The sequence below is a fragment of the Cebus imitator genome, unplaced genomic scaffold (genome assembly GCF_001604975.1).
Source record: "Cebus imitator isolate Cc_AM_T3 unplaced genomic scaffold, Cebus_imitator-1.0 Scaffold862, whole genome shotgun sequence".
Classification (NCBI taxonomy): Eukaryota; Metazoa; Chordata; class Mammalia; order Primates; family Cebidae; genus Cebus; species Cebus imitator.
The window spans coordinates 41,808-64,143 of record NW_016108177.1 but is presented as its reverse complement, the minus strand read 5'-3'; the positions used below and the strand labels follow the sequence as shown (position 1 = coordinate 64,143).

The 22,336-nt window shown below is 50.0% G+C and overlaps 2 protein-coding genes across 9 annotated transcripts in view; both read left to right on the top strand.

Moving 5' to 3' along the window:
• The first annotated feature begins 8,085 nt into the window (after positions 1-8,085).
• On the top strand, positions 8,086-13,061 carry RIPK3 (receptor interacting serine/threonine kinase 3). 3 transcript variants are annotated; one of them, XM_017520641.2, is made up of 11 exons: positions 8,086-8,632; positions 8,839-8,979; positions 9,113-9,422; positions 9,848-9,993; positions 10,120-10,166; positions 10,370-10,537; positions 10,645-10,712; positions 10,937-11,293; positions 11,434-11,494; positions 11,990-12,057; positions 12,759-13,061. In XM_017520641.2, the coding sequence occupies exons 1-11, from the start codon at positions 8,613-8,615 to the stop codon at positions 12,921-12,923; spliced, it is 1,551 nt and encodes a 516-aa protein (XP_017376130.1). In that variant the 5' UTR covers positions 8,086-8,612; the 3' UTR covers positions 12,924-13,061. The 3 variants fall into 3 exon arrangements, with proteins under 3 accessions (XP_017376130.1, XP_017376129.1, XP_017376128.1); XM_017520640.2 differs by having other exon boundaries at positions 8,092-8,632; positions 8,871-8,979; positions 11,990-13,061; XM_017520639.2 differs by having other exon boundaries at positions 8,093-8,632; positions 8,871-9,422; positions 11,990-13,061.
• Positions 13,062-13,205: 144 nt separating this feature from the next.
• The window catches only part of ADCY4 (adenylate cyclase 4), a 17,329-nt gene continuing 8,198 nt past the window's right edge, over positions 13,206-22,336 (top strand). For 2 of the 6 annotated variants that reach the window (XM_037735615.1, XM_037735610.1), the window contains exons 1-10: positions 13,207-14,107; positions 16,124-16,321; positions 16,429-16,590; positions 17,197-17,346; positions 17,753-17,901; positions 17,980-18,091; positions 18,808-18,935; positions 19,085-19,243; positions 19,554-19,686; positions 19,852-20,025. In XM_037735615.1, the coding sequence (XP_037591543.1) occupies positions 13,871-14,107; positions 16,124-16,321; positions 16,429-16,590; positions 17,197-17,346; positions 17,753-17,901; positions 17,980-18,091; positions 18,808-18,935; positions 19,085-19,243; positions 19,554-19,686; positions 19,852-20,025 (1,602 nt within the window). In that variant the 5' untranslated portion in view covers positions 13,207-13,870. Of the gene's footprint in view, positions 14,594-16,123; positions 16,322-16,428; positions 16,591-17,196; positions 17,347-17,752; positions 17,902-17,979; positions 18,092-18,807; positions 18,936-19,084; positions 19,244-19,553; positions 19,687-19,851; positions 20,026-22,336 lie in introns of all 6 variants that reach the window. The other 4 variants (XM_017520632.2, XM_037735613.1, XM_037735611.1 and 1 more) reach the window with 4 other exon arrangements.

The window sequence follows — 22,336 nt, the reverse complement described above, 5'->3', positions numbered from 1 at the left end:
TGCACCACTATGCCTGGCTAATTTTTGTATTTTTAATAGAGACAGAGTTTTATTATGTTGGCCAGGCTCGTCTTGTACTCCTGACCTTGTGATCCACCTCCCTCAACCTCCCAAAGTGCTGGGATTAGAGGCGTGAGCCACTGCACCCAGCCTCCTTCGGTCCAACCTATTATCTTGCTGAGCCTTGCCCTGTTCTTTCATCCTCATTTCATTTCATCCTCAAAACAACCCAATCCAATAGGTGCTATAATTAACCAAAACTTAGAGAGGTTGAGTAACTTGCTAAAGGTCAAACAGTCAGTAATCCACAGAGCAGAAATCAACCCCAGGTAGCCCGACCTCAGAGCTTATACCCTTGACCATTAGGCTATACCATTAGGCTATACTTAACTCCCTGTAAAGAAACAGCAGGACACCCAGCTGGGGAAGCAATTTGAAGCAGTGGCCTGCTCCACTGGGGTGAGAGGGGCTGGGAGAGCACAGAAATTAGATCTTTGACATTAACCACACAGTAAGAAAGGGAGAAGGACTCCACACTGACAGGAGATGCATTATGGTTATATGCGTGTGGACACTTATCACTTAGAGCTGTTCAAAACCTTTTTGGTCCCACCATGGTAATATAGAATCAAAATAGTTACCCTGTCCAGCCTCCCTTTCCTTGATGGTACAGAGAGGCATCTTAAGTTCTGACAAAGAGACGCTCTGGGACACAGATCCAAAATGCGCTCTGTGAGGAAGTAGATGAAGCACAGGGATTCCATTTTGCTGGGATGGTGGGCACAGGAGGGATAGGAGAACTGAAGGCAGTGTGGTTCTTTGTGAAAGCATCAGCTCCTCAGCTCTCCTAAGGAAAAACAAGTAAAAGGGGGCTTCAGACCTGCTTGGAATCCTAAAGGAGAAAAGCAATACTTGGGCCCTGGAGGAGGCTCCGCAAAAGAAAGCACCCCAAGGATAGGGAGAGGCAGGTGACACAGTGGATGGAGTCCCTGTCCAAATGGAAAGTTCTCCCCATAGCTCTTCTCTCTCAAACCCAGGATTGTTTTGTGACTTTCCTGAGTTGAGTATAGCTGAGTCCCCAAAAGTGACGGTTCTTTTGCATATGGTTGCACCCTTTCCCCATGTGTGGAGGGTTTGTTTTCAGCAGCTGGGATAAGTGTTCTCCCATGAGTTGGAGCATCCCTGAGTCAGCAGGGGGTGGAGGGAGGGGGGCCGGCGGGAATCTGCACTGTCACAGTAAAAAGAGGTTTCTTATTACTCTATGTTTGCTATTCACCTCCAGACAAAAAAGAGAGAGAGAGAGAGAGAGAGAGAGAGAGAGAGAGAGATCTTTTTATTCTGTAAACTTTAAACAATAAGTCCAACCTCCCTTGGTGAGGATTTACTGTGAACGTGCTTTGTGAACCGTCCAGTGTGGAAAAGACCAGTTTTTATCATTGTTGCCGGCAGGGGGCGAGGTGGGAAAGGCCCCTTAGTCAGTCTGGCAGGGGTAAAGTTCACATCATAAACTTTACCCTTGGCTCATAACATTCTTTCTGACTGTAATCACCTCTATCCTGTTATGTCTGTCAAAATCTTACTCACCATATTGAAACTCTGAGACCTAATAACATCCATTAAATACCAAAGTGACCAACAAGCTACTTACAGCTGCAAGAAATCAGGAGGGAGCAGCAAATAACAGATTGACGGGATAGGGCAGTGGCACGTGATAGAGGGAAACGCATACATCTCTGGGCGTGTCCTGGGGACAAAGAGGAAGCTGAACTGTAGAATTACTGCACTCATTTCATGAACTCATTTTAGGAAAGTTAGAAAATACAGATAAATAAGAGTGTAAGTACTCACCTCAGCAGCATATACATTAAGAAAAAGATATGAATATAAAATATAAGAAAATAAAAATTACCTGTAAGCCCATCAGCCAGGAATAAGTCCTTTAAACGTTTTTCCATTTGTCCATTCATATATTTTTCTAAGCATATATGTATATATACATTCTTTCTTCACAGTGAAATTTGATGTTTAAATCAAACAGCTAAATGTTTATTAATACAATTTTTCACTTATCCCTTTCTAATACATAGAATCATATTTTTGGCAGATCTTTTTGGTGGTAAAATACACAAAATAGCACAAAATTTATTATTTTGACAATTTAAGTGTACAGTTTTGTGGCATCAGGTACATTTACTTCATTGTATAATCATTACTACGTCTCTAGAACATTTCATCTTCCCAAACTAAAACTCTGTATCCATTGAACAGTAACTCTCCATTCCCTTCCCTCAGCCCCTACAAACCACCATTCCACTTTTGTCTCTATGAATTTGACTATTCTAGGTACCTCATATAAGTGAAATAATACAATATGTGTCCTCTTGTGACTGGCTCATTTTACTTACCATAATATCTTCAAGATTCATCCATGTTATAGCGTATGTCTGAATTTTACTAAGGTCAAATCATATTTTATGTATGGTGTGCATATACAACAGTTTGTATTGGACTGGTCCCTTCATTTATTGATGGACATTTAGGTTGTTTTCACCTTTTGGCTATTATGAATAATACTGCTATGAACATTTATCTATTTGAAACCGTGCTTCCAATTTTTTTGTTTTGTTTTGTTTTTTGTTTTTTGTTTTTTGAGACAGAATCTTGCTCTGTTCCCCAGGCTGGAGTGCAGTGGTGCGATCCTGGCTCACTGCAACCTCTGCCTCCTGAATGAAAGCAATTCTCCTGCCTCAGCCTCTTGAGTAGCTGAGATTACAAACACGTGCCACCACCTCCTGAGTAGCTGGGATTACAAACATGCGCTTCCACACCTGGCTAATTTTTGTATTTTTAGTAGAAATGGGGTTTCATCATGTTGGCCAGGCTAGTCTCAAACTCCTGACCTCAAGTGATCCGCCAGCCTCGGCCTCTCAAAGTGCTGGGATTACAGGAATGAGCCACAGCACCCAGTCTCAATTCTTTTAGGATATACTCAGACGTGGAATTACTGGTAGCAGATCTTTTTTAAAAAATTAGTCCCAGCACTTTGGGAGGCTGAGGCGGACAGATCACCTGAGGTCAGGAGTTCAAGACCAGCCTGGCCAACATAGTGAAACCCTGTCTCTACTAAAAATATTTTAAAAATTAGCTGGAGTGGTGGCAGGTGTCTGTGATCTCAGCTACCCAGGAGGCTGAGGCCAGAGAATGGCTTGAACCCTAGAGGCAGAGTTTGCAGTGAGCAGAGATTGCACCATTGTACTCTACTCTGGGCAACAAGAACGAAACTCCATCTCAAAATATATATATGTATATTAGTGAGCCACCCTCTCTCATTTCTAAGGGTCTGACATGATGCTAATTAGTTTCATGGTTAATCTTACTGGAAATGGCTATTTCTTCCTGCATCTCACACGTTTCTTCTGGGATATTTTTTTTTTAATATCCTCCTTGTGCACATTCATTAGAAACTTCTTTAGGAAACAGTTTGTTGGTGGTAAACTCAGTTTTCATTTATTTGAAAATGTCTTTTTTTCTTTTTTTTAACCTATCTGTCAACATGAAATTGTATGCCCACCAAAGTTATTTTTTCAGGAAGAGTTTTCCTGTCTGTGAGCACCTTCAATTGTTTCAATGTCTTCTGGTTTTTACTTGGCTATTGAGAAGTGTACTTTCAGTTTAGTTACTGCTTCTTTTTAGATGATCTATGCTTTCTTTTTCATCTTTGATATTGTTTGTGTTTACTGTTCTGCAGTTTCACTGAGGTGTAACTAGAGTGAATTTCTTAATATTTATCCTTCTTGCCACAAATTGTGCTTCCTATATTAGTGTATATTTGTCTTTTTTTTTTTTTTTTTTTTTTTNTTTTTTTTGAGATGGAGTCTCACTCTGTCACCAAGGCTGGAGTGCAGTGGTGCAATCTCAGCTCACTGCAACCTCCATCTCTCCAGTTCAAACAGTTCTCCTGCCAGCCTCCTGAGTAGCTGGGATTACAGGCATACACCACCACACCCCGCTAATTTTTGTACTTTTAGTAAACACGGGGTTTCACCATGTTGGTCAGGCTGGTCTCGAATTCCTGACCTCGTGATCCACCCACCTCGGCCTCCCAAAGTGCTGGGATTACAGGCGTGAGCCACTGCACCCGACCTTGTCTTTTTATTTTTATTTATTTATTTAGAAACAGGATCTTGCTCTGTAGCCCAGGCTGCAGTGCAATGGTGCAATTATAACTTACCATAACCTCCAACTCCTGGGCTCAAGCAATCCTCCCAGCTCAGCCTCCCAAGTAGCTAAGATTACCACACCTGGCAATCTTTTATCTTAATTTTTATGTTATAGAGACAGAGTCTCACTATGTTGTTCAAACTGGTCTTGAACTCCTGTCCTCAAGTGATCCTCCCACCTTGGCCTCCCAGAGCACTGGGAATACAGGTGTGAGCCACTGTGCCCAGATGGATCCCTGTCTCTCATCAGTTCTTGAAAATTGTCAGCCATTTTCTCTTTAAATATTGCCTTGCCCCCATTTTTTTTTTCACTTCTCTTCTAATGGGATTCCAATTTCACATGTTAGACCTCCTCCTTCTTTGTCTCTTAACTTTTTTATTTGCTTGACTCTGTTGCATTCTGGAGAATTTCTTCAGATCCACCTTTCAGCACACTAATTCTTTCATCGGCTGTATCTTCTGTTTAACCAAAATTACGGTTCCATTTTAATTGTTACATACATTTTTTATTTCTTGGTGTTCTATTTTTTGTAAATATGTCTGAACATTGTTTATGATCTCTTATTCCTTGCTCTTTTATTTTTCTACTCTATTTTTTTTTTATTTCTTTAAACATTTTACAATAGCTTCTTTAGATTCTTTATCTGATTATTCCAAACTCTGAAGTCCTTAAAAGTTTAAACCTGTTGATTATTGTTTCTGCTGATTTTCTCCTTCATGATAGTTTGAAGGCTTATGTATTTAGTAATTTTTTTGTGAGTTTATATTTGGCAGAATTTAATGCAGAAGCCTGGATCGAGGATGCTTTCCTCCAAGGAGGATTTGATTTGCTACTGCTGGACTCTGGGGAGCATTAATGATCTGGAGCCACTTAAATTTTTCAGTTTATGGTTTACTTGATTTAAGGGAAAGTAAAAATTCCAACCACAGGTCAATGTGAGAGTAAGTCTCACATGGAAACTAACATTTTTATTAATTTTAATATCTAGTGCTGTATCGTAGGTGGGTTTCCTTGTAGGTTCCCTTTATGAGCAGTGGACTTTTCCCTTTCCACTAAGAATGTAGCCACTTTCAGGGTCCCAGCTTTATAGGGAATAGGAGTGTTTCAGATTCATCTCTCCCATCTTCCTGGGTCCCAGGGCTTAGTCTTGAGTTCTCCCCCAACTCCCGTACCTATACACAAATCCCAAAGCTCTAGGTTTCTAGTTCACCTCTCTGTTTACTTACTGTTTACTTTTTTGTTTTGTATTATTTTATTTTGCTGGTTTTAGAGGTATGCCCTTGAAGGAATTACCTTTACCTTCTTGGGAGGTCACTAATGAATTTAAATATATATGTATGTTGCACTTTCTGTAGCATTTAGGTGTTCTGCTATAGGAGGTTCTGAAGAATATCAAATCTGTTCTACAACTGGAAAATTATTTTTAAAATAAACAAAAAGGTGATTATATCATTTTATAACTTGCTTTCTTCCCCAATTAATATATGATAAGCACCTTCATATTAATAAGTATAGATCTGCAGCATAATTTTAATGGCTTCATAGTTGTCCATTGCATATGCATTCAATCACTTTTTATTGTTGAATATTTAGAGTTCTATTTATTTCACTATTATAAGCAATACATGTCAGTGAATATCCTTATAACTAAATCTTTGCATGCATCATGAATTTATTTTCTGTATAACTGTTTATAAAATTAATACATGCCCATTGTAAAAAAAATTAAACGCTAAAAGACAATGAAAATTCTCTCCTCAATTAATACTTTTTGGTCTACAATTAGAATCTCTTAAACAACAGATGGGAATTAAGACTAGAATATACAAAGAGAGGCCACATAGATCCCCTACAATCCCCTACCCCTACAACAATCAGGGATAGGGAACCAGAGATGAACAGAAGGTAATCAGAGAATCAGGAGCAGGGAACTAAAGGAATAAGAAATACCCAAGTAAGGCCCGGTGCAGTGGCTCACACCTGTAATCCCAGCACTTTGGGAGGTTAAGGTGGATAGAGCACGAGGTCAGGAGTTGAAGACCATCCTGACCAACATAGTGAAACCCTATCTCTACTAAAAATACAAAAATTAGCCAGGCAAGGTGGTGCATGCCTGTAGTCCCAGTTACTCGGGAGGCTGAGGCAGAAGAATCGCTTGAACCTGGGAGGCAGAGGTTGCAGTGAGCCAATATCACATGACTGCATTCCGGCCTGGGCAACAGAGTGAGACTCTGTCGCAAACACAAAATACTAATTAAATTTTTAAAAAAATACCCAAGTAGACTTCAAAAGCCTGGGACATCTGTGGTCAGAGACAGAAGTCCTCAGAAAAGACCAGAGCTCCAAAATCCAGGAATGAGCCTCTGCCTAGGCCCACCCCCACGCCGCCTTGCTGGAGGCCGAGGGTCCTGTCAGGCACTTAATCTAAGGTTCTTCTCCCTGCTCTTCCTTCTTTTAAAGGGGTTGTTTATTTTGAGTCAAAAAGTAGTATAGGCCCTGATACCACACCCAACCCTGTGCTTCACAGTGGTTTATCCCTGATTCTCAGGGTCTTGTCCCAATCTGAAGAAGCCCAGTTATGACACTTTTCCAACTCCTTCTGCCTGCTCCCTTCAAGTGGAGATATTGAGCCCAGGTTATTCTCTCTAAAGAGAATCACAAAGGGGGTAGCTGCCCCTTCCCATGACTCTCAGCTTCTGACTAGGCTTTTCTGAGGACCTGCTACACTTCTTGCCTTCTTAGATTCTGTGTGATACCACTGTATCTCTATACTAAAGCCTACTTCAGATGAATTTCATGAACTGTGCAGGTGAGAGCCCTCAATCCCTACAGGAACTCAATCTCCTCTTTCCTCCTAATGAGTATGGAGCTTCATCTAGGATGATCAGTGCCTGAAGGAAGGCTCAGTATTTTTTATTGTTCATTTATTCATTCAATTCAACAAATATTTATTGGGTACCTGCCATTTATTGGCTTTTAAGAAGACTACGGTTGAACAATTCCCTACATAGCTCCAAAATAGCATGAGCTGACCCTACCAGAAGCTATGACATGGCTCTCCAGGAGTTGTTCTAGAAAAAACTGCTAGTCACTTCTGCCACAACCAGCCCATGGACCACTGGACAAAATGGAAAGCAAGTACCAAGGTGAGCACCTTTTAGTGAGAGCCAACACACAACCCACAGGATTGAGTCTTCCTGTGAAGGACTGAGTGCCTAGGGCTGACCCTAGCTTGTTCCCACAACCCCCAGTCATGGTCAGACCTTAGAAAGGTAAAATATGGACACATTTTTTCTGCCCTAAATCTTTAAGACTCTGCATGCTCCCAGGTTATCAAAGGCCTGTGTCCAGAGCATGTGCTTGTCAGGAATATTAATTAGGGTATTTGCATGCAAGAGCTGTCATGCAAGAGAGACGGCAGGAAAGCTCTGAGGTGTTTCCACTGCAGTGTACACCACAATGTCAGCAACCTTCTGGCTGGGCTGATATATCTAGCCTTACCACAATGCCCTGGGAGTAGTTTTAGGGCCTGCCAGCTCCAGGAGCTCCTGTTCATAGGGCATATAAGAAGACCCTATCAATGCCAAGGACTTGCCTCTCAAGAGCAGCAATAGGGACTGGGCCGGAATACAGATAGGGGTCCTTCACTACATCGTTGGATGCTTCACACCTTCCCCAACCACCTGCACGAGCAGCTGAGTGGTACAGCCCTGAAGTCTATGTGAAAATAGGAAAATTTGATGCTTCAGAGCCATTATTTCCATATGGGCTTAGGCAAGGTACTTAAACTCTCAGTGTCTCAGTTTCCTCATTCATAAAAAGGTAATAAAAGCAGTACCTGTCCCCTTAGGGTTCACGCGAGAATTAAATAAGCTAATATATGTACCTGGTCGTAGTAAGTTGGCTATAATCTTAGGGCAGCTGTGAGAGAGCTGAGCCCCAGAACCATAAAACCCTCCTAAGCACCATGCCCACTCACGGCCTGGCAGGTGGTGGAGCAGGAAATCCCGTGGGAAAAGGGAAGGCGTTGGCTGTAGGAGCGGGTCGATTGTGGATTCCCGGAAGGTGAGGACTCCTTCCCTAACATCCTCAATGCCCAGCTACACCCAACCTGGCCGCGGCACGCAGCAGGCGCCCAAGAAACTCTAGTCAGAGAGAAAAGCACTAGCTTTCGCTCTGCCCCCTGCCCCACCCCAGGGGCGGGACTGTAGAGGCGCCTGAAAGGGAAGTTGTTCAGTCAACTCGGAATAGGGGTAGCAACCCGGAAAGTGGAACCACAGTCTTGGTCTAGGCAGACCCCTTCCCCTCTCTACCAAAGACCGCAGCCCCGGAAGTCATTCCATCTCCTGCAGCTCGCAATTTCCAGCGGCCCCCTCGTACCTTCCAGCCTGATGTCTCACGTCAAGTTATGGTGAGTAGGGAGTGGTGTGTGGATCTCAGCCTCCGACACTCACCCCCAGAGCGGCCCGCGACTCGCTCAGAGAACGCCTTTGCGTCCGGGGACTGCGGGGGGGCGAGGGAGGCTGGGGATTGCAGTGGGCACGCCGAGCCACGGGGGCGTGGGGAGCAGCGCGGACGCGCGGCGCGGCCGGCTAGAGGGCGACACCCCTCTCTCAGGTTGAACGGTGCTTCCGCCTCCTTGGTGTTAGACGAGGAATTGGAGAACCACAGGCTCGTCGGCTCAGGCGGGTTCGGCACCGTGTTCCGGGCGCATCACAGGAAGTGGGACTGCGATGTGGCGGTCAAGATCGTGAACTCGTGAGTGATCCGGGTTGCCCGCCGGCCAAGGTCTGGGCAAAAAGGTGGAGCCGCGGTGCTCTGGGACCTGAATGGGGAAGGGAGGGATTCTCCCGGGACCCCGGTGCGACTCCAGCTCTCTCCTGGAGTGTAGGAAGGCGATATCCAGGGAGGTCAAGGCCATGGCAAGTCTGGATAACGAATTCGTGCTGCGCCTGAAAGGGGTCATCGAGAAGGTGGGGTGGGACGATGATTTCAGGCCGGCTCTGGTGACTGAATTCATGGAGAACGGCTCCCTGTCGGGGCTGCTGAAGCCCCAGTGCCCTCGGCCCTGGCCACTCCTTTGCCGCCTGCTGAAAGAAGTGGTGCTCGGGATGTGTTACCTGCATGAGCAGAACCCGGTGCTCCTGCACCGGGACCTCAAGCCATCCAACATCCTGCTGGACCCAGAGCTGCACGTCAAGGTTAGCCGGTCTACACCCCTCTCAGCCTCAGGACAAGGCCCCATCCCAGAGCTGCTCCAGCCAGGCCCACCGGACACTAGACCTGCAGAGCCCTGTCTGTTGAATAGGCACAGCCTCTCCCTCTGGACTCCGAGCTGTCAGGGGACAAAGCCCAGCCGGAGTATTAGCTCCTGCCATACCAGGTGATAGAGGCCCTGACCCACACGAGTCATTTCCACCAGCTGTCCCACCGGGCCCTGGAGACTCAGACTTTTACCCAGCCCTACCACAGGGCACCTAGATCTACCATCCAAGGGAACCCCTTCCCTTGACCTTCACAATCCCTTTACAAAGCTGAACCTGCACCATCTGTGGGTAGGGAGGATTCTGGAGGCTGCCTGGCCCCCTTGTCTTCCCTACTTCCCCCCTCTTCCCTTCATTTGCAGCTGGCAGATTTTGGCCTGTCCACATTTCAGGGAAGCTCACAGTCAGGGACAGGGTCCAGGGAGCCAGGGGGCACCCTGAACTACTTGGCCCCAGAACTGTTTGTTAATGTAAACCGGAAGGCCTCCCCAGCCAGTGATGTCTACAGGTAAGGATTCCACCCCAAACACACAGCCGGGATTCCTACACCTCTCTTGGCTCTCCTAGGGGATGGAGTATAGGAAGGGAGTCTTGCCAGTGATTGGACCTGTCCTCAGCTTTGTGTCTCCTGCAGCTTTGGGATCCTGATGTGGGCAGTGCTTGCTGGAAGAGAAGCCGAGTGTAAGACTCTAGGCGGATTCTGGGATCCTTAACCCCAGGTGCCCTTCTGAAAGCCCCAAGGCTTCCCCTTCCTGCTCATCTACTTAGACTGCCCTCCTCCCTCCTAGTGCCCCCACATTACACTCCCTGCCTCTTTCCATGATGGACAGATATTCCCTTTTACCCTGAATGCCTTCTCTTCTCACCCACCTCCCCTACTCCAGGGCCGACTGAAGCATCACTGGTGTATGGAGCAGTGTGCAAGAGGGAGGGCCGGCCCTCACTGAACGAGCTGCCCCAAGCCGGGCTTGAGACTCCCGGCTTGGAAGGACTGAAGGAGTTAATGCAGCTCTGCTGGAGCAATGAGCCCAAGGACAGACCCTCCTTCCAGGGTGAGCTGGCCAGTTAGCTGGATCTGGGGTAAGCTTGGGTCTGTCAGCAGGGGGCTCTTCTCAGGAAAAGATTTGCTCACCTGCAACCCACTCTGCTGTCCCTCTAGAATGCCTACCAAAAACTGATGAAGCCTTCCAGCTGGTGAAGAACAATGTGAATGCTGCTGTCTCCACAGTGAGCTCCCAATATCATCCCTCCCCAGGAGCTGGTCAGGGATAGCACAACATGACTACCTAGCCATCCAATGACTTACCACTTTTTATGCCTTGAACTTTGTCCCCACCCTCCCCAGCCCACCCCTGAGTTCCCAGACAACAGATTATGGACCAAGAGACTACTCCCTTGGGTTTACTCTGACTCATCCAAATCATACCCAGCAAACTCCTCCATCCCTGCAGGTAAAGAATTTCCTATCTGAGCTCAGGAGCAGCAATAGGTCAGGCCAAGGAAAGACAGAAATGGATGGCTTTGGGAGAACCACAGGAAGGCAGCACTGTTATGATGATTTCATAGATTCTGACCTGCTAAAGGAACTGAATCTAGAGGAGTCTTCCAGCTGTGTTCCTGAAAATTACCCGAGCCTTACCAAGAAGAGCAGGGCAGAAGAGGAGCAGATTCTGCAAGCTAGGACAGCAGGGACATCTTCAGATTCAATGGCTCAACCTCCCCAGACTCCAGAGACCTCAACTTTCAGAAACCAGACGCCCAGCCCCACCTCAACTGGAACACCAGGTCCTGGACCCCAAAGGAATCAGGTGAGACATTGGCAGGATTAGGGAATACACTAGAACTCCTATAAATCCTGTCCCCTTGCCAGGGAAAACTTGGAGCTGAGAGGAGTGCAGTGGGAGCATCGGACTCCGGGACAGAACTGAATGCTCTGTGCTGTTTGCAGGGGGCTGAGAGACATGGCATGAACTGGTCCTCCAGGAACCCAGAGCCAAATCCAGTAACAGGTACCCACTCTCTACCTCTTTTTTTCCCCTGTTCAATTATTCCACCAGACTCTTCCTCCAGACCTATATCTAGATTCAGGGTACCTTGTGGAGGGGAAGAGAGAAGACGATCTAACTCAACCTTCTCATTTCATAAATGGGAAAACTGACATCCCCTAAGAAAGGAATGCTCTGAGGTCTCACAATAAAGCTTGGATTTATCCCTGAGTTTTCTAACTTTCCACAACACCAGCTCTGTGTGTTGTCCCTAAGTTCCATAGTTGTTTCAGCAGTCCAGTGGACCTCCCAGCAAAAAAGATCGGGGTCTCAAATGTCCATTGCCACTCTCTAGAGCTTCTGCTAACCCAATTCTGGAGAGGAACTCTGAAGGGGAGGGCACAGGGCACACCTTGACAGAATCCATTGACAAGTGGAAACCTCATACTCCCCACCTACCCTCAACTTTGCCTTTCTGAGAGCTAAACCCTCCTGCCACCATCACTTTTTCTCTTAAAGGGACACCATCTATTACCTTACACGACTGCTCTGGGGTGCAAATTGGAAACAACAACTGCTTGACTATGTTACCGATGAGAAGGGAAACCCCCTCCTCTCCTCCCACTTCCCAGCCGCCACCTCCTCCTCCCCACCGGATGGGAAGGAGGGTGAAAAAAATAAAATAGACCGGTCACAGTGGCTCATGCCTGTAATCCCAGCACTTTGGGAGGCCTAGGTGGGTGAATCACCTGAGGTCAGGAGTTCGAGACCAGCCTGGCCGACATGGGGAAACCCCATCTCTAAAATAAAATAAAATACCAAAGAACTGGGAAGAACCTTTTCAGTTCTGAGTGTCTCTGCTATCTGTAAGCCTTGAAAGAGTTGCAAATGAATGTTATCCCTACCAGCTGGAGCCTGGCATTGGGTCAGCCCCCACAACTGCATGGTGGGCTCCCTCCTGGAAACACCTCTGCCAACAAATAGTTTACTGCCTTTGTCCAGTCTCTGTAAGCCCTCTCCACTGCCTGTTCCCACTCACACTGCATATGAATTAGCAAATCAGTGAAGCCAAAGGATTGTAAGGTTGGATGTCCAGCAAATGGACGTTGACATAGTTTCACCTCAGTTTCTCCCTTTAGTATTGTAAGCCTCTAAAAGGGGAGAGAAGCTACTTCTGGGGAGCTTGGTGGTGAATGAGGCTGTAGCCCGCTGCAGCTCCGGGCCAAACAAAAAGCCATTTCCTTCCTCAGTTTGGTGTTCCAAAGGTTTGTTTCTCACCACTCATGCTTCACGGACAACTGCCTTGCCCACCCAGGGTCTGGCACCTTTGGGCCTGGGCAGAGGCTGGCAGCACCCCCCACCAGTAGGTTTGCAAGAAGGCCCTAAAGAACCTGAAGCCTGGAGTAAGCCACAGAGTGAGTATAATCATAGTGGGAAATCAAGCACCTTCTGAGCCTGCCTCCAAGAGTTAAGAGTTAAGGAAGAGCACCACCCGGTGAGGCCCCTGACTTCCTTTCAGGGCAGTCTGGCCTGCCCACAAGCTGACTTTGTGATCTGTCCCCCAGGAGTCAATAAACATGATGGAATGCTAGCCAAAGTCTGAGCTCAGCCAGGGGCAGGGTGGGACTGGGATGGGGGTGGGGGCTGCCAGTGAGGGAGAAGGAGACACCACAGCTCTGCTAAGGCAGGAAGTGGGGATGCTGGGGGCTGGGAGTGGGCAACAGCCTGGCACACAAGGTCAGGGCCCAGCCTCTCTACAACAGGAAGGAATGAATCCCAGAGGCCTGGTTCCCCAGACCACTCTAATCTCAGGGTGGTGCTTCCTTCCTCTAGAGCCTAGGATGGTAACCCCACCCTAACCCTAAACTCTGGGGATAGAAGCTGTGGTCCCTTCTCTTCTGAGCTTTCAAGACTCGGTTGTGGGGCCACCGGGAGGGATGTGTCTATGTGAAACATAGCAGACCAGGCCCTGCACGGTGCCCCCAGGCTCTTGGAGGTCATGATGCCCCATACCTGCCTCCAAAACACACTCAGGTTGCTTCCTAGACATTGCTTCCCTTTTGATTCCCAGCTACTGTTCAGGAGTGGAAAGCTATGGCTCCTAAAGTTACACACAGAGCATCCCCTCCGACGGAGCACGAACAGTTCCAACCTGGTGGCAGTGGTTGCCAGCCAGTCGGAGAGGGGTGGGGAATTAGCGCCCCCAACTCTGACCTAGATCCCCATCGCGACCCACACTCTTCCCTACATTCTCACCAGACTTCAACCCCCCTCAGACTCCCCACTTCCAAACGTTCACCCCTATTCGGACACATCCCATTCTGTCCACCCCAGCCCATCTCTTCGCATCTCTCCCAGGGTCCACATTGCCTTCCCTGAAGGGTCTGAAGAGGGGAGGCGATGGTGTTAAGAGAGAAGAAACCAAGTCGGGGAGGATACCAGGGGAGTCTGGCTTCTGCACAGGAAGGGGACGGGCTGTCCTGTCGGGGAAGTGGGAGGGGGCCCGCGGCGCCGGGAGGGAAGCTCCTGTCGCCCGGGGACTCCGAGCCAGAGCGCAGCGGCGAGCATGACTCCGCCACCAGGGCCCTGGCTCTCTCCCCCGGCCCAGCTCACTTCGCTGCGCCAGCGCCGCGGGCAGTGAGTTCGGGGGACAGGGGAACCCGGGGCTCCCTCGCACCAACCCCAAGTCCTGCCCCCTGGCGATGAGGCTTTGCTAGGGCACCTCCACACTCCGGGTATGAGGGAGGAGGAAGGGACTGAGGGGTCCCCTCATCGCCAGCTGGGAACAGGCTGGGAGGCCGACAGGAGGGCCTGAAAAAGGAGAAGGAGTTGCCGCAAGGTTGGGGGCGCGGGGTGATAGCGGCTTGGAGCTCGTGAGAAAGACCTGGGTGGGGCCCGCCAGGCCAAAGGAGATAACCCGGAGCCCGGCCCTTGCCAGTCCCGGGGCTCGGGGCGGGAGAGATCATGGCCCGCCTCTTCAGCCCCCGGCCGCCCCCCAGCGAAGACCTCTTCTACGAGACCTACTACAGCCTGAGCCAGCAGTACCCGCTGCTGCTGCTGCTGCTGGGGATCGTGCTCTGCGCGCTCGTGGCGCTGCTCGCGGTGGCCTGGGCCAGCGGCAGGGTGAGCCGGGTTTCCGCTGCGGGAGGGTCGCTGCCTGGGGGGCATTTTCGGGGTTGGGGTTGGTGGGGTCTTCTTTTCGATATGTTTTCGCTGCTGGGAGCCGAGAAAGAAAAGACCGTTGAGCCTGGCTAGGAACTGCAGCGTTCCTGGGCAAGTCACTCTACTCTTCTGAGTCTTCGCGGGGACAAAGCTGAGTCCTGGATGCTTCCCGTTTCTGTCCCTGTTCCGATAGACTTTAGGAGCATCTGTGGTCTACAGGTTCCACAATAAATCCATCGCCGGATTTTCCAGTTTTCCAAAGGGGAAATTCTAGGATGCCCTGGGGAATTCATTTCCTGGCTTTCTCTCCCTCTTAGGGGATGTGGGGCAGTTGTACCCATAGACTCCCAGAAGGCACCCTCCAATCCGGCCCTCACTGAGTCCCAAAATAAACCCATTCCAGTTTGTTTGGGGAGGAACGGGGTTTTCAATCCAATTCTAGAAAGAGCCTGCCCCGGGTTTTCTTTTCATTCCTTGGAGGCAAGGTGGGAAAATCACCGGGTGTGGCCAATCCTTGCTGGTCCACGCCGAAATCCGAGAGGAGGTGGGGACAAAATTGTGGGACGACGGTGAGACTTCTGCGAAGAGTTGAGGCAAGTGATGAGATCGCAGCCCTGGCGGCCAGGGAGGTGCGGGACGCTGTGGGTCCTGGAGCCCTGTGCTGCTCGAGCACTGCCTCCGCCGCCCTCCAAGCTGCCAGCCACCGGCCCGGGCGCCGGCCATGTCCTGAGCAAACTGGACAGATTTGGTGACACTCATTCCGAAGTGGCTTCTTGTGAGCTAGGATCTATCTTAGCTTCACAACGCCATGGTTCCCGTTTGATTTTAAAACAACAACAACAACAAAACAAAAACCCAGGCTCTGAAAGGTCATGGATTCACAAACAGGGGATGGGAGCCAGTTCTTCTGGGTAGCTGTCCTAGGCTCAGCGAGATAATAGGTTGGACCGCAAGAGGCTGGGTGCGATGGCTCACGCCTGAATCCCAGCACTTTTGGAGGCCGAGGCGGGAGATCGCTGGAGCCCAGGAGTTCGAGACCAGCCCGGGCAATTTGATGAGACCCTGTCTCTACTAAAAATACAAAATAATAATAATAATTAGCCGGGCGTGGTGACGGGAACCGGTAATCCCAGCTACTCGGGAGGCTGAGGCACAAGAATCGCGTGAACCCAGGAGGCAGAGGTTGCAGTGAGCCGAGATTCCGACACGAAACTCCAGCCTGAGCGACAGAGCGAGAGGTCTCAAAAAAAAACAACCAACCAACAAAAACCATACAAGATTGCTGAGTCTAGATAAAAACAGTAGGACACAAGCAATTTCAAATGGTTCAACCTAAAATGAATGGCAAGTGGAAGTGTCTTGCCTCCTTTTCCTACTTAGGCTCCAGACACCTTTCAGAAACGGGCTGAGGTCGGAGCTGCCAGTTCTTCCTTTACCAGTTTCGTTCCTTCTCCCTGTCATAATCTTGCCTCGCACACCCCTTGCCCACAGGAGCTGGCCTCAGACCCGACCTTCCTGACCACTGTGCTGTGCGCGCTGGGCGGCTTCTCGCTGCTGCTGGGCCTCGCTTCCCGCGAGCACCGACTGCAGCGCTGGACGCGACCCCTGTCGGGCTTGGTGTGGGCCGCACTGCTAGCGCTAGGCCACGCCTTCCTGTTCACCGGGGGCGTGGTGAGCGCCTGGGACCAGGTGAGAGGGGCGGCAGGCCGGGCAGCGGGGACAGCCCGGGCCTCGATCCCTCACTGGGCCTTGAATAGTGCCACTTGGACCTTCAGCTTCCCGCGCCCCTCCCCCAGGTGTCCTATTTTCTCTTCGTCATCTTCACGGTGTATGCCATGCTGCCCTTGGGCATGCGAGACGCCGCCGTCGCGGGCCTCGCCTCCTCACTCTCGCATCTGCTGGTCCTCGGGCTGTATCTTGGGCCACAGCCGGACTCACGGCCTGCACTGCTGCCGCAGGTGAGCACGCAAGTAGCACAGGCTGCTCTCAGGACGGCTCTGCCACTTGCTAGTAGGCTCCTTTCGGGGGATGGTTGAGCTGTGACTCCAAGGCAGGGTTCAACGCTGGGCGAAGGATACACAGACCCAAACGTGCTTTCGTGGAACTGGTACACCAGTGCGGTACAGTGCCTGCTGTTACGGGAAGAGGGTTCTAGGCCTCAGGGAAGGAAGTCGTGTCTTGGTTTGCCCGGGGGATCAGGCAGGTGGCGATAGATGTGGTTAATGAAACCTTCACACAGAATGTGAAAAAAAAAAAAAAAAAAAGTTTTGTGCGACAGGAGTGGGTACCGACAGTGGAGTGGTATTCCAGGCAGAGGAAATGTACCTGCAAAGGTTTCCAGACCTAAGAGGTCGTGTTAGTGCAGCAGCCAAGAGTCTGGAACAGGGAGTATCTGGGAAGGGAAACGCCCCTCGGGATGCCACAGCGTGGCACCACTCGTCCCACAATACTTAGGTCCCTCACTGCAGAGTCCAGTCTTCCCCAGCCAGTCTTTGAGACCAACTCCAGCTACATAGGACAACCACCTGGGGCCCGCGTCCTCTGAGGCTGGCCCTTACCCACAGTTGGCAGCAAACGCCGTGCTGTTTCTGTGCGGGAACGTGCTGGGAGTGTACCATAAGGCGCTGATGGAGCGCGCCCTGCGGGCCACGTTCCGGGAGGCACTCAGCTCCCTGCACTCGCGACGGAGGCTGGACACTGAGAAGAAACACCAGGTCAGCCGGGCCTAGGAAGGCCAGACCAGTGTTCCAAGAAAGGAGTTGCTTAGATTACATAACGGGGCTTCTTCACAAGTTGAGTGACTCTGGGCAGTTTTCTTGACCTGTTTTCTCTTTTGTATAAAACGTGGGTATTGCCCACCTTAGAAGGTTGTGAGGCTCAAACAAACAACAGCTTATAAAAAGCACTTTAGAGCATTATATTAAGTGGAGAACAGTCCCTGAAGGTGATCGTTGTAGGAGGAAGTGTTGGGGCCCTGCTGTGTGCAGCAGGAGGACTTGGGAGAGCATCCTGGAGAGCACCTGAGGTGGGCAGGGCAGTGTGGGCCCCTGAGTGTTTTTGGGGACGGGGCTCATGGCTTTAAGGTGCAGAAGAGTTGATACTCATAGTCACCTCTTCCAGGAACACCTTCTTTTGTCCATCCTTCCTGCCTACCTGGCCCGAGAGATGAAGGCAGAGATCATGGCACGGCTGCAGGCAGGACAGGGGTCACGGCCAGAGAGCACCAACAACTTCCACAGCCTCTATGTCAAGAGGCACCAGGGAGTCAGGTATGAGGAAGGATGACTGGAGGGGAGGGACCCGTGGACTAAGACCCTGGCCCCACTGACACAGTATGCCCTATGTAGCGTGCTGTATGCTGACATCGTGGGCTTCACACGGCTGGCCAGCGAGTGTTCCCCTAAGGAGCTGGTGCTCATGCTCAATGAGCTTTTTGGCAAGTTCGACCAGATTGCCAAGGTCAGAGGGGGCTTCCATCCCCACCCAGGGACCCTCAAACATCCCATCCTGGGTAGCCCATTCCAAGGAAAACTCCCACCTCATAAGATCCCATGCCCACTTCAGCCCATGTAGACCCCCAGATATTCCAAGGGAAGGAGGAAACCCTCTCAAATATTCCCAACATGAAGCAGCTCACCACACACCTCAAACCCACAGAGATCTCTCAATATCTTTGCAGACGTCCCAACTACAATGCCTCAAACATGCTCAGAGCCCCAACACATGTGTCTCTGGACACTATCACCAAATCTATAGAGATGTTCTGATATCCTAACCTAAGGAGGCCCTTCTAAGAGAAATTTCTGCCCTATGCAACCTCAGACCAGCAACCTGCTTAGACCCCAGGGATGCCTCCAAGCAACCAATTCTTGGATTCCCCCCAACTTCTCAATCCCGAGACCAGTACCATATGCTTAACTCTGGGTGCCCCCTTCACATGCCAAAAGTGGAAAGAGCCACAGACATCCAGCTCTTGAGAAAACCCTTCTGAGAAAGAGATCTGCATGGAAGACAGTCAGCCCCATGTCAAGCTAAAGGAGTCCCTAGATCTGACCTAGACACTACCCCACCTTGGAAGTTCTTCAGGAATACCACACTCCCCACTTTTCCCAACTCCCTCCTACCCTTCTGGCCTCTAACCAGGTTCCTCTACACACCCACATACACACTCCCAGGAGCATGAATGCATGCGGATCAAGATCCTGGGGGACTGTTACTACTGTGTCTCTGGACTGCCACTCTCACTGCCAGACCACGCCATCAACTGCGTGCGCATGGGGCTGGACATGTGCCGGGCCATCAGGTCAGCTCAGGCAGTGGGCAGGAGGGATGCTGACGGTGGATGTGGGAGGCAACAGGCAGCTGGCAGAAGTCCTCTTTGTGAGAAGCAGGGGTGCCGCACAGGCAGGGCTGAGGGTAGGACTCAGATTGTCCCACACACACTCTGCTCAGGAAACTTCGGGCAGCCACCGGCGTGGACATCAACATGCGTGTGGGTGTGCACTCAGGCAGTGTACTCTGCGGAGTCATCGGGCTGCAGAAGTGGCAGTATGATGTTTGGTCCCATGATGTCACACTGGCTAACCACATGGAGGCAGGCGGTGTACCAGGGTGAGACCTGGGGCCCTAGGCAACCAACCAGGCCTACCACAGGCTGCCACCCTTTTCATTAGTTCCTTAAGATGAGCAAAGATGAGTACCTTAAGATGAGTCCTATATGGGGCTCGGGGAGACCCTAGGGTGCAGGGAGGGGAGCTGGGAGGCACGCCCTGTAACATAGGGTCTTTCTTGAAGTCAGACCTCCAGGAATGATCTTTGAAAGACATGAGATGTTTGTCAGTTCTAGGAGCCAGGAGGCAGGATGGGGACTAGGAGGTTTAAAGGCCCTCCCTGCTAACCCCTTCTGCCCCCCACCTTCCAGGCGAGTGCACATCACAGGGGCTACCCTGGCCCTGTTGGCAGGGGCTTATGCTGTGGAGGACGCAGGCATGGAACATCGGGACCCCTACCTTCGGGAGCTAGGGGAGCCTACCTACCTGGTCATCGATCCACGGGTAAAAGCCCAGCCTGGACCCCCTAGGCTGGCCCACACAAACCATCCCATAGCCAACAGGCCTGATCTCTTCTGTGCCAGAGATTGAGTTCCTGGGTCCTAGTGGGGGTGGAGGGAGAATGAGGCACTGTCTGTGGTCTTTACTCTCAGCCCTCATGTGCCCCAGGCAGAGGAGGAGGATGAGAAGGGCACTGCACGGGGCTTGCTGTCTTCGCTCGAGGGCCCCAAGATGCGTCCATCAGTGCTGATGACCCGCTACCTGGAGTCCTGGGGCGCAGCCAAACCTTTTGCCCACCTGAGCCACGTCGACAGCCTGGTGTCCACCTCCACCCCTCTCCCGGTATGTACACCTTCACCCTGAGCACCAGAGCTTAGGTAAACTCACCCCCAGTATCCTCGGGCCCCAGCCCAGCCTTCCCTGCCCCCACCACAAGTGAGTTGCTTAATGATTTGTGACATCCCAAAATCCCGAAATGTCTGGTCACCCCAGTCACTGGTTCAGGCCCTTCCTTGACCCTCCTTCCAGAGAAAGAGCCCTCCAGCTCCCCTCAGAGAAAATACAAGATCACCACAGACCCCATGTCCATAACTCCCCTGCCTCTACTCAGGAGAGAGCCTTCCCCTGACATCACAAAGGCAGTTGAACCCCCACTTCCTCCTGACTCTGATTCTAGGGCTGTGCACCTATAGCACCAGGAAATGTCTCTGTTTAAGTCAATTCCTGAAACTGCATGCTCTCTCCTTCAATCCCCCCAACATTGGGGAGTGGGGGAAGGACACTGGCAGCAGTGATTGCAGGAAGTACTTATTCCCAAGTGTTAGCATGAGGTAGGGGAGAGGTCAGAGGGTTAAGCCAGCAGGAGGAAGATGAAGGAAGAAGCCAAGTCTCAGCTGACTGTTGCAGGATGAGGCCTCCAGCGAGGGTGGAGTGGTATGTGGGGATTGCTATAAGCCCAGGGACTGTGAGATGACCTTAGGTGCAATTACATGGTGGGAATGCCTGCCAGGGCCCATGCTAGACCTCCTGCCACTTTCCACTGGTGTGCAGGCTACGGAGTATCAGGGTGGAAGAGCCAGACCCCTTGTTCAAGGGTGTCTCTGGAGGCAGGACCTCACTAGCACAGAAATCCACTTAGCCCCTGAAGTTCCAGGGGCTGGGTCAAATATTAGAAATCTTGCCAGGCACGGAGGTTCACGCCTGTAATCCCAGCACTTTGGGAGGCTGAGGCAGACGGATAGCTTGAGGTCAGCAGTTTGAGATCAGCCTGGCCAACATGGTAAAATCCCATCTCTACTAAAAATACGAAAATTAGCCAGGCGTGGTGGTATGTGCCTGTAATCCCAGCTACTTGGGAGGCTGAGGCAGAAGAATCACTTGAACCTGGAAGGCGGAGGTTGCAGTAAGTTGAGATCATGCCACAGCACTCTACCCTGGGCAACAGAGCAAAACTGCATCTCAAAAAAAAAAGACATCCTGAAAATCACCATCGGCTTACCCCTAAACAATGTGAAACTTTGAGTGGTGGGGCAGTGTGTGTGTGTTTGTTCATCCATTCATTCCTTCCACATTTTCTGAACACCTACTGTGTGGCAGGCATTAGGCCAGTTCTTGAAAAGACAGAAATCAATAGGATGTTTCCCTGCCTTCAAATAGTTTACAGGTGTTGGGAGGGGGCAGATAGGTAGTTTGAAAAAAGTTAGTCCCATACACAGGTGCATGGATGGACTCACACCTAGAACATATCATTCCCTCTCAATATCTTCATTCCCTCTCAATATCTTTCCTTCTCCCTTTCTCTCTCCCATACACCAGGCTTTGGTTTGAGGGATGATGTGACATGGGACTCTGCTTCCTCTGCATGGACCACAGGGAGCAGGAAGAAATGCTCACCATATTTCATGTACTAGGCAGTGCCCACAAAGCTTCATTTCCTCTCAGCAGCTGCTTTCTTTGCCTCCTCATTTTCATATCACTCCTTGTACTGTGCATTCCTTTTGACGAGGAAGGGAATGACTGTAATAGGGTTTACTTCCCTTCTTCTTCTTTCTTCTCCTACTTTGTTATCCACCACTACACCTCTCAGCTCAGCCTTGCTGACCTCAGGAAAGGTCAGAAAAGAGTCAGAATGTTTATCATTGCTACTTCAATTTAAACCAACAGGGATTTTTTTTTTTTTTTTTTTTTTTTTTTTTTGGCATCCAAGGGTGATGGGAAAGTCCTTGCCTTTGGAATTTGTGCACTCTTAAGGGAAAGTGAGACACAGAGTCTACAGCCACTCAAGCCTATAGAAGACAGAGTTGCCCAGGAAGTGATAGAAACTATGAGGAAATCAAGAGTATAAAGATCCTAAGGGTCGGCCAGGCATGGTGGCTCATGCCTGTAACCCCAGCACTTTGGGAGTTTGAGGCAGGCAGATCACCTGAGGTCAGGAGTTTGAGACCAGCCTGACTAACATGGTGAAAACCTGTCTCTACTAAAAATACAAAAATTAGCTGGGTGTGGTGGCACACACCTGTAATCCCAGCTACTTAGGAGGCTGTGGCAGGAAAATCACTTCAACCCAGGAGGCAGAGGTTGCAGTGAGCCGAGATCGCGTCACTGCACTCCAGCCTGGGTGACAGAGCAAGACACAATCTCACCAAAAAAAAAA

Bases quoted from the DNA above. Each gene is read 5' to 3' on its own strand.
- RIPK3 (XM_017520641.2), top strand. From the start codon at position 8,613: ATGTCTCACGTCAAGTTATG. The intron at 10,538-10,644 runs GTGAGCTGGCCA...CTGTCCCTCTAG, and splicing joins GGACAGACCCTCCTTCCAGG to AATGCCTACCAAAAACTGAT. The intron at 12,058-12,758 runs TTACCGATGAGA...ACCACTCATGCT, and splicing joins ACAACAACTGCTTGACTATG to TCACGGACAACTGCCTTGCC.